Source organism: Amphiura filiformis, chromosome 19 (assembly GCF_039555335.1).
Source record: "Amphiura filiformis chromosome 19, Afil_fr2py, whole genome shotgun sequence".
In the NCBI taxonomy this organism is placed as follows: Eukaryota; Metazoa; Echinodermata; class Ophiuroidea; order Amphilepidida; family Amphiuridae; genus Amphiura; species Amphiura filiformis.
This window is the reverse complement of record NC_092646.1, coordinates 45,293,005-45,305,045: the sequence shown is the minus strand read 5'-3', so window position 1 is coordinate 45,305,045 and position 12,041 is coordinate 45,293,005. Positions and strand designations below refer to the sequence as shown.

At 35.3% G+C, this 12,041-nt stretch overlaps 1 protein-coding gene across 2 annotated transcripts in view; it reads left to right on the top strand.

Moving 5' to 3' along the window:
- Positions 1-2,698: 2,698 nt before the first annotated feature.
- LOC140141359 (uncharacterized) overlaps positions 2,699-12,041 on the top strand; it is a 40,969-nt gene continuing 31,626 nt past the window's right edge. The window contains exon 1 of one of the 2 annotated variants that reach the window (XM_072163195.1): positions 2,699-3,054. In XM_072163195.1, the coding sequence (XP_072019296.1) occupies positions 2,863-3,054 (192 nt within the window). In that variant the 5' untranslated portion in view covers positions 2,699-2,862. The remainder of the gene's footprint in view (positions 3,055-12,041) is intronic. The other variant, XM_072163196.1, reaches the window with a different exon arrangement.

Here is a 12,041-nt window from a genome sequence, read left to right as displayed (position 1 = left end):
CTAAAATGACTAAAAGTGACCCATTCCAAAATCATCTGCTACCGAGCTCACTCAACACCAAAGTGACCAAACACGCAAACACACTGTTTATTATATCAAACAACTTATGATTATATCAGTGCAGTATGGATTTCAATCAAATTACTCTACAATATCAAAAGAATTAAACTTTATAGTTACTACAAATATTTCGTTTTGCTATTGTTACGTTACTTATCTAAGCCTGGGGATGTTTGGCTGACATTCTCAGTGATGATGAGATTCCGTTGATGGTCACAGTTCTTGATCCAAGATCCGGCAATGTCCAAGATCCTGTCTACCCAAGGGAAACCCCTGGTATACCACAGTCTCAGTCCAACCTGAAGACTATGTTTTCACTATCCCAGCTGCTATGCTATGGTCTTATTATCTAATTCGCGAGCTTAAAAAGGTAATACAGTATTTCAAAGTGTTGCGATTTGGTAGTTCACAACATCTTGCGAATGGTAATGAGCTTTGGCAAAATTGCATTGCTCATTTCCTTGCGAGCGTGTAGAAGAATTCAAATATCACAGAAATAATTTTATAGGTCCTGTGGTTCTTGAGTTATGTTGTAAAGAGGGCTGAAACAACAACACTTTTGTAAAATGTACATAACTCATTAACAACAATAAATTAAGCAAGTTTTCAAATTATATAATTTGTAGAATGAACTTTTGCAAAACATCAAGGTGTTATTTGTCAATAATTTATTGATCTAGAGAATGAAAATCGATTTGTTTTGTTGCTTCGACCAACAACACCTCGTCTCCCCTTAACAACCCGAATTTATAAGTCCTACGACATTTTCACAAACTGCTTACTCCTGGTTCTCCATATCTCGTGACCGCTCCTGCAGAGATCCTGCACGACAGTTTCCAATCTCCAAACGACCCCATGATACGTTGCATGCGTTGGTTTAAGAATTAGTATAGTGATACTTCTGTGTTGTTCCTTCATAATTATCAATCTGAAATTAACTCTCAAAAAGTTTTATCCACTTTTGAAATGTCCTGTTGCCACGGCGAGTGCAAACAGCTCAGTGTTCGCGCTCTCTCTATCGAACCTTCCACCTATGGAACTCCTTAATCCTATACATGAATTACCTATTATTACGAAACCTTCTTCTTCTGGCAATGTACAGAAAATTTATTTCTATGTTTACCGTAAGCTCGTCTCTCGGAGATCACTTGTGCAAGCTATATGCTCCACTTGACAGTCAAATAACACAGTATATTATTAGTCCAACAAAATACCACAGTTCGTTGATGGAAATATTTCAGTCCGTCACTGAGTCGACAAGACAATCAAGCACTGTTGGCTTTCACTGCCGCCTATGGCGTCTTTTTTCTCTCCAACACACAGGAACCGCGAACCGAAATTTGAAGACTTCACATGCACAATTATAGTAACTTTTGTATCACCACTGGCTAACACAAGTTTCACAGAGTTCCCTATTATAACTATGAACTGCTCCTAAAATCATTTACTCTCCAGGCCTTATACTGTATATAATTTGTCCCCATACTAGAATAATCTTCACTATTTATATCATATTACAGCATTTCTAAAAATAGCTCATTACCTCAACACAAACCAATCGGAATCATTCACCTGTGTACATGATTACTGTAATAGCGCCAACACTTACTAGTGGCAATCATGATCATTCTAGTTGTTTACATTATCATGATTATGTATGATTGTTTACTAGCATTTTCCATAGAATTTCCAGAACATTCCATGTACAAACCAATATATATAAATATCAAAACAAGTGAAAACTGATGCAAAAAATATAAGATTTTTTAAAACCATCTACTCTACGTACAAAAGCACTTTGCCTTCCGTAACATTAACTTAGTTGTCAAACTTGATTTTGTTTAGCATCGGTCCCTTGCATACACGCAAGGCAATGACAGGGAAGGGTGACGTATGTATTGTGTGCCCATAGCGGAAGCGATTCTCGGTCACCGTGCAGTATGACTTTCCCCTTCCCGGAGTTGCCAACACCGCGGATTATGCATCTGACTGGGTGCATTTTCCAGCTGGCCGCCATGCTTAATCAGAAGATACGTGTTGCATCAAATAGACTAACCTCTTTGAAGTCGAATAAAAAGTAGGCTCATGAACCGTGCCTTAATATCAATTTGTAAGCGCTCTTTAGCAAAGTCATAGTTCATTGAATTTACAACCGTATATGACAAAACAGGTGAAAATAGTAAAATTTTGCACAAGATTTGCAATTTAAAGAGAATTGACCATTGCTCATTCTAGTGACGCTAGTATTATGGACAATAGGCCCCTAAGTGTGCTTTTTCATTTAATGACATAAAATTTGAAAAATTATTGTAAGGAACACTTGAGGTTTTGACTTTTAAAACCTACATTTTGGTCAAAAAATTATAGCAGCAACCGGCCGAATTAAAAAAATAAACGATAACAATTCGGTCTTTTTTCGTAAACTAAGAAGTGTCACATGTAGTGGACCATTTTGCCACTGATTTTTTAAAAGTCATTGTCCAAACTTCAGAATGACACGACTTTCTGGATAACAGTTAACACCTTATCCAATAGATCAAGGGATTGTGGGCGCGTTGTCGTTGTAAGTCGTCTTGCAGCTTCTTGCCTCCTGAATTTGGGTGACAACAAAGTTGTAGCAACACTGGACTTTTCCCCTACTCTGCTGCCCTGCACATAGCCAAAGTAACTAACACTACCTTGCAGTGTGTCAGAACTCTCTTAAACAGAGGGGACAAGTCTGTGGAACTATATCTCAACCTGTTAGGACTACGACATTCACTGGACTTATAGCCATTGTCGCATATTGACAACGTCGACCTCATGGAGGCTAAACTCAGGCCGAAACCACCGGGTGCTTGTACGATGGAAAGACCCGTTACATTTGCAGAATTTGGGCTTGATATGAAACCATATTTTACAACTTATAAAGATCGTGATAGACCGTCTACTTTTGCACATTTTGGAGTAGATGTTGAAAGAGAAAAACCAATAGTAAAATCGTTTGTTGGACCGGTAAGTTGTTCAAGTTTGGATTGTAAGCTAAAAGCAATGTGCTACAGAGAACCTTTATCATGTTTATAATCATCTCTGAAAAATTTCGCTATTCGAAACTTTCAGTCGTCGCAGTTGGTGCAAAAGTGTCTTAAATTTGTTTATTTTAGGCTAATTCGGTTATAAAATTGCAGCATAGGCCTAATTATTAGTCAATTTAGTATTTCTGCTGTACAATATCGTATTATGTCAAATGATATTTCTAAACATAAATGTTTTATGACAAAGTTGAAATGAAAATATATATGTCATCATTGGTCATGACCTTGTCTACATAAATCGTATGTTTCTAATTAATTGGTTTGATAATTGAATATAGGTCATGCACTTTTACAGAAGTTTATACTTGATAACTTGTGTATAGGGATCTATTGGTGATCAATTTAAATTGAATTGAATTATTATGCAATACGTCTCATACAGTGCGACCGATGAATGAATGACAAAACATCATTAAGTAATGGGTAGTTGTAAATTTAGTAACGTATCGAAACGTATGGAAATGGATGGAAAAGGATGGAAATGGATGGGAAAAGGATAGGAATGGATCGAAAAGGATGAAAATGGGTCGGAATGAATCAAAATATGACTCAAATATCTCGAAATGAGTACAATAAGAGCTAAAATTTGTCAAAATGTGTTTCACCTGTCGGTCAAAATGCTCAAATCACAGGACAGTGTGGCCAGTAAAAGCCGCCACAGCAGCATGAAACCACAGATACTATGATAACATTCAAATATCTGTGATGAAACATTGGCAGATCTCAATAGGTCAAGGCCATAATGTAATATTACAAAATACAAATTTTCAACATAATTTGTGTAATTAAATGTTCATGACATCATACATACACCAGTTGCAAACTTTTCAAGATAATTATTGAAATATAAATCTTTTAAAATCCTTTTTTGAAGTAGTTCATCAGCTATTATAAAGTACTATAAATAGAAAGTAACAATCCTGGAGAAGAAGTACATCATAAAAAAGTTTGGTGAAAATTGTCTTGATAAAAATTGTTTATTTTTCCACAATTCATTCACCAAATTGGTCTATAGATATGATATCTAAATCATATTAAATCAAATTCTAGAATTTTATGCTCAGATTAAGTTTAAACACATTTTAAGGTCTATTTGACAGGGGAATTGAAAACTCATACTAGCGATATCCTCCTACAATATGCAGGAATAGGCCTATAAAAATGTATATAAATCAAAAGTTAGTCATTTTTTTTTCAAACCTGATTTTTTGGCATTTTAATTTTTGTAATGCTTGTCAAGTCATATGTCCCAACTTACACCTAATTGAAATCATGGAGTTTTTATTTAATGCTAATAAATAATGTCATTGAGAAAAATAAAGTACAACTATTTATTTAATTAATTAATATCTTTTAATATTAATCTAAAATTAAAGAACAATTGTGCTTTCTTTCTTGCGTTAATTGATTAATTAAAAGATTATTTACATGAAAAGAAAAAGCAAGAAAGAAAGAAATGCAAAAATAGGGAAGACAGGAAAACAAATGAAGACACAGGATAAGAAAACACATTTTGATGAATTTTAGCTCTTATTGTACTCATTTCGAGATGTTCGAGTCATATTTTGATTCATTCCGACCCATTTTCATCCTTTTCGATCCGTTCCTATCCTTTTCCCATCCATTTCCACCCATTTCCATCCTTTTCCATCCATTTCCATACGTTTCGATACATTACTAAATTTACAAGTACCCATTAAGTAATAGCTCATTATTTTTTACTATTCTATAAAGTATAATAAACAATCGTGTTCAAGCATGAATCAAGATTGTGTTGGGCACTGGCAATGCTGATGAAAGCAAAGTAGAAAAAACAGACATGATTGCAGTGGCGTAGGCCTACCGTGGCCGCCCCAACCCCGGGGGGCTGAAGAAAAGGTTTCAGGCGCTAGCGCCCTAAAAGCAGCACATTTTAATGTAGAGTACCAATTTTTCCAAAAATTTTTATCCTTTATCAAATTTGTCCGCCTTTTTTTCTTTACTAATTCGTTTTGCCGCCCCCTTCGTTTTGGCCGCCCCTGTTTTTGCCGCCCCTTCTTCTTCCGCCGCCCCTTCATTTTGGCCGCCCCTTGCTTTTACCCCGGGGAGCTGGCGCCCCCAAAGCCCCCCACCAAAATACGCGCATGGATTGCTACTTGCTATCTATATAGCTGATGAGACACTGTGACATGCGGTGGCAAACAAACATTGGATAGGATTTCCCAATTTGTTGTCGGATGATACCAGTGTTTCGTGGTTCATGTCTTACAGGTCCAATCGCCCGAGCAAGTTTATGGTCATTAAAATAAGCCTATCATAAGTGCTAATGTGATCCAGTTTTGCTGCTTAATTTATTTTTAATTATAGCCTATCCTTATACTGAAACATTCGAGTCGTAAGTTTTATCCAGCTCGCAGATTTTCAGGGAACCCTTTAAATCACCTGATGTTAGTTTTAGTACGCTATAAAAGCAGGTCCCTGGAACTTAATAATAAATCTATGTAACTCTTAGTCATCCAACCCATAGCTTCATACACGTGATCTTTTGATATAGGCCCATACTGATGTTTCACGCGGCAAATCGGGTATCCCTTTTTATAACTTTTACAGAATTATAGCTAAATATTAAGTAAAAAAACCACGTTAATTAAAAATATATATAGGAAGTATACATGTACTTACAATATTAACGAATATCATCGACGTAATTTTTGTTTTGTTTCAGTGTTTTGGCTATGTAGGCCTACTGTTCAAATTTGCTTATAACGACATGACCTGAATTTCACGGGAATTGCTTTAACGCCATAAATGTACGATTTCTATCAAATTCATGGTTTTATTCTTTACACGAAATGCTGAATGGAATATTTCTGAACTGACAAGCCAAGAATAACCTAGGGATCGTTCACACGTGTGCCTCTTAATTATCCGCCGCACGGAACTCAATCTTCTCCTTCTGAGATCTGATGTTTATGCAAGTCATTATTCGAAAAGGCATAAACATATACCCTAGTTCGCAAACGTTTTTTTGTTGCACTTTCCGTCTCACTCCTTATTATAATCTTCGAAGAATGAAATGGTCCCTAAAAGTTACTTGATATCAACTCTCAACTTGGTTTGCATGTAGATGTGGGCCTATATAATAGCTTTATATCTTTTGCAACGACTCAGTATCTCAGTTTGCAACTTGTTCAATATTTTGTGACATTATTAATATTGCTTTAATTAATTGTTTCCCATATGTTTATAGTATGTCAGTAATATTTATCGGTTTGTGTGTCATATCATCACGGTCAATGTCAAGTGATCTACACCCAGATATTCGTTGACGTACAGTTACGCTATTAATTCACGGTCTTGCCTTTTGGTTGGGTTGATTGAAAGCGAAAGCGTTTCGGTTGACTTATCCATGCACTTATGTACACAAAAATGTCTTTAAAATGGTTATAAACGTGTTATAAATGTCATGTGTTTTGGTTTTATTCAGAACGTTTTAATATCATTTGAATGTGGGTTATAGGTCATAAAAACGTTTTTAAAACGTTTGATATGTAAAAACACTATTATAACATTTTTAAAAATGTGTCAAAACGTTAACATATGTGACGTGTCATGTCAAAAGGAGACACTTTCCTAAGCAAAGATATTGAGTTCGTAAGTTATGGTATTATAAAAATGGAAATTGAGATATCGGCCTTTAAAAATATTATTGACAATGTTGAGAGTAGGAATTACCTTGAAAAATGTCTCACAAAATACAAGATGCCAGTTATTTTCCGGTCTGAAACTATCAGACAATATTTTTAACATTAATAACATCACAAATTCGCAGCAAACCCAAATTGTGAAAAAATCACCCCCGGGCAGATTTTTGGCTATTTCTCCATTTACGATCCTGCCCAAAAGTGTCTCCTTTTGACGTGACACATCACATATTTGAATGTGCTAGAATTTTTTGCATCAAGTTTTCAAAATGTTTTTGAATGTTATTAAAACGTTTTATACCTTGTACATATAACATATAAAATCCGAGTTTTGGTCAGTTTTTGATTTCAAAACGCACGGTTGTTTGTCAATACGCACGCTTATACGACTGCCCGAGTTCTTTCAAGACATTATATCAAGTGTTAGCCTTAAAATGTCGGGAGATATTCATCATTTTCTACGCCGGTATCCAAAGATCTATCGTCTGAAAATCAATACACGTGTATCGGCGTGCATATACGTATTGATTTAGTTTCCCTGTCTGTACAATATGATTATTTACCAGGCGCTGTCGCTGTGTGTCATGAATACTGTCACTGAGACATTTATTAACTTATTGCATCATCATCATCTTCAGCAGCAGCAGCATCATCACCAGCAGCAGAAGCAGCAGCAGCAGGTGTATTTAGTCCACTGCAGGGCGAAACCCTCCACAAGTTGGCACCAAGGATTCCTGTCATTTGCTTTTGCCATCAATGCCTGATCCCTATGAAACTTGATATCTCATTCCCCCATCTGACTTTCTGTCTGACTTGAGCCCAGCCAAGGCTTCCATTCTGTGATATTCTTTGTCCATTATCTGTTGATCTTGCAAGATGGCCAGCCCAAGGCAACTTCTTCATCTTTAATGATTGTGTGGATTATCTGATTATGTCTGTAATTTCTGTTTGAGTCCTGATCCATGCCACTTTACTCGCCAGCGAAGTGTTACGTGTAATCCGATTATCACTATGTCATCTGGATCACACTTTTGAGTTCTGTACCACGATCAAAATGATCGCAACACAAAGTCTTTGGCATGTACTACCAATTCCAAAAGGTGCCTGATTTGAAAAACTTGGTTGAAGATCTCACAAGAGTAACATATACGGTATAACATGCCCAAATGTGACTTTTCTGATATCATGACAAAATTCTAGAAATCACCCTTTTAACGCATTTCTATGCTTGTAACTTACATAACTATTGCAACGTTTTCAGAATGTATTAATCCGCGGGAAATATTCAATTTCAACGGCAAGTGCAAGCTGTTTAACCATGACTGCGTTCTCCGTTTATTGCGTTTAAAACGGAAAGCCATGATTGACCTACCAGAAGTATTTCAATTTCATGATCTTCCGTTTGGCATTTTCCCTCATCTATCATTTTTGTTGCTATCTTCTTAAAGAGATATTTGTGATGTTAGCACACTCTAAAAATGAACTTCTCACAAATAGAATCTATTCAAATTCGGAGGGGACATTCTCTTCAAAATTAACAGGGTTCTCTTCAAAATGAATCGGATTTTCTCATCAAAATGACAAGAAACTCATCAAATTTGTTAAGATTGCCTTGTCATTTAAAAAATGAATATGTTCTTGTCAAAAATAAATAGGTTCTTATCAAAAATGACCAAAAAAATTTGAATATATACTTTGCCTTTTCCGAGCGGTATATAACAGAGCATTTTCAAATTGAAATGGATAATCTTGTCAAATAGTGAGTTGGAGATCTTTTCAGTTTAAATAGTTACTTGATGAAACAGAAACTATATTCATTTTGATAAAATGCCTAATCAAAATGAACAATATATCTCATCAAAATGAATAGATCGGGATCAAAAATGAATAGGGATTCTGTTAAGAAAAATGAATAGTCTGAAATTAGAGTGCGTCCACACGACGAAAGACGCAGAAGAAACGAAGAAGAAAGAAGACGAAACGGAGCATGCAAACAAACATGGCATTGAAATAAAATAATCATGATTTTAGTTATTGCTTGTGTTCAGTTATTTTCCTACAATGTTAATCCGGCCTAGCTACAACACTTTTTAAACACACTAGGTAGCCAAATTGTTATTATTATCTATATGTATACCTTTTCAGAAGAAGGTTTCGTATTTTGAAACCTATTCTCCTACACATCACAAATCCAAAATAAAATCAACACCATCACTTTGGTTTACAAGTTATCACACTTTGAATTTGTATTTAAACCCATCCTAAACACCATGTTTAGCTTGTGTTTGTAAACACTTGCAACCGCGAATAGGTAAGTGACATGTTTAGATATCAAACATCAACCTGTATGATCTAAACACAAGCTAAACACCACTGTTTAGCTTGTGTTTGGATGATATGCAGGTTAATGCTTGATATCTAAACATGTCACTAAGCTAAACGGTTGCAAGTATTTAGGATGCGTTTAGATACAAATTCAAAGTATGATAACATGTAAACGAAAGAGACGGTGTTGATATTATTTTAGATTTGTGATGTGTAGGAGAATAGGTTTCAAAATATGAAGGTTCATAGATAATAATATTACAATTTTAAACGCATAACGTGTTTAAAAAGTGTTACAGCTACTGATTTACAGTGTGATCCATGTTGCAATTTACTAAACAACAATAACAACAACAACAACAGCAAGAACAATAACAACACTCACAAAAGAAATCAATGGGATGAATCATGTGTTTTGTAATCACACAAGAGATGATCGAGGGAGCAAGTTGACAGTCCATAAAATGATATGTTTTTAATTGAAAACACATAAAGCATGCAGTATCTAATTATATTGTATATCTAAACATCTCAACATTATTTATTGTCAAGAACTGGCTCTTTTGACATGTGTTTGCTAGCAAGTAAAATAGAAGCAATTGTGAAGTTTTAGTGCAAAGATCTCTTGATCTGGATCATTTCAACCAGTCATAAATAAGACATGCAACCAATGTTTAAGGGGGTACTACACCCATGGCCAATTTTGTGCCTATTTTTGCATTTTTCTCAAATATTATAGCATTTGGTGACTAGATATATGTATATTATAGGGGCAAGGCATGGACTACAACTACTGCACTGAAAATTCAGCAACTCAAGGCAAGTAGTTTTGATTTACTGATCAAATATTGGTTTTCCCTCATTTTTGACTGTAACTCCACAACTGTTGTCTGTGCTGAAATACAAATTCCAGTGCATAGTCCCTGCCCCTATAATATACATATCTTGCTTGTCCCCAATGCGCTATAATTTTTGAGAAAAATGCAAAAATAGGCACAAAATTGGACAGGGGTGTAGTACCCCCTTAAGAATAAAAAGTGAAACTTCTAATGCTTTCCGTCAGGCGACTGCAATATTTTTTCAAAAATAGCACTACTAGGAAAATGTTAGAATGTGATTAGAACGAGGGATGTGTTCTCTCACAATCCTGCTGGAATAGGCCTATATCATAATTTTATAATGATTGGCAGTTCTATTACTGTATCTACAGACTGGTTGAAAGGGCAAAACTTGTGTGTACCGTCATATAAAGTGCACTTTGCGTTTCCAAGAACGGAAACAATTGTGGACACGACATGAACTAACCCATTCATTGCACAGTGATTTGGCATTTTTCTAGTGTTACTAAATCAGAAAATCAACAAGAATCAAATTTTATTGCATGAAGTAAAAAGAATACGTGCGCTAACATACCTATAGGCCAGTCAAAGTATGAAATCACCCACTATATGCACTAATTACAACATAATCCATTTAATCACCATTCATTTATGAAAATAACACATCGAAAGTCCCCGAATCCCAGTAGTGGAACAATGCCTAATTTGCATAAATCCAAAATGGCCGTTTATGCATGCAGCGGGTGAAATTTAAAAGTTGGTCAAATCTTAATAAAAACTTGAACCAATGTATTCCTTTCGTCATAAGAATTCAGAAAAAGTATAGTTTTACCTATCTCCGATGTAGGCCTACAGTTGAGTTAAAGGTCAAATGTCAAAATTTGGATTCCAAAGGGGACAAAAATTGAAAAAATCTCTGATTTTGATCAAAATGGTCTCAGATTACTTTACTTGCAAGAACATTTAAAAAAAGAATAGTTCTATCTCAGGTGTAACACAGCAAAAAAGATCAAAATCCACTGAGCCCTGTTGACCTTGACCTATTTTTTGACATTACATATGTAACAAGACATCCAAAACAATGCATTCCCCCACATGGTTCAAGTAAAAAAAAACATTCCCCCTCAGCAATGCTCAGGAACCCAAGATACGGATATTTTTTTGATAATATCTCTTTGATGCTCAAATTGTTGGTATAGCGGTCATTACGTTATATGTTTTGACGTCATCATATCATTTGAAAGTAGAAATTTATCATTTCTTTGTAATCGGATCGTAATATAGATAAGCAATTATCATTGACATCTCCTGTAATGTATTGAAGTAAATGATGTAAGCCCGGTTGGCACTCGCTGGTAACGCTCGTTTCCGTTAGATTTGGTTTCGTTTGCATAATACTGTGATGATGTCTCTCTTCCTTTCCTTTTTCTTGAATCATGTCATAAAATATCAACAGGACTATGACGAACATTTGCATTTTATACGTAACTTTACGCATTACGTATTTAATTTAGCATTTTACTTGCCAAATTCATAAATAAAGGAACTGCATGACCATGACAAACTTTTGGCTTGATCGCATGTAATGTGCTGTTACTGGTTTTTAACCATGCGTTTTGTGTGCATTTCGTTTAGTTTATGCAATAATTATTATATTATCATGATTATATGAATTGAGTTACCGCAGCAATGATTAGGGAATTTTAACCCAATTTAATAGGTAGTATCACGATAAACATAGAGCACTGGTCATTCTGTCGTAATGAGTACGATATCCCAACTATCACCTGTCTTCTACAGCATCCAATGTGCTGCGTATACGCAGAGAGGGTACTTGCTTTGACAATTGTTCTAACAATCAATTAATTAATTATGTCCATATAATAAAAATATGTAGATTTTGTGTATATGCACTTTATTCCGTAATCAATAAGTATGATAAACAAACACCTTTCTGGAACAACGACTCATAGCACAGTGGTGTAGGCAGTGGACTATGAATCCATAGATTGTGGGCTCGAACCCCAGCTAAACCCTTTAATTCTAGTACATTTCTTTTT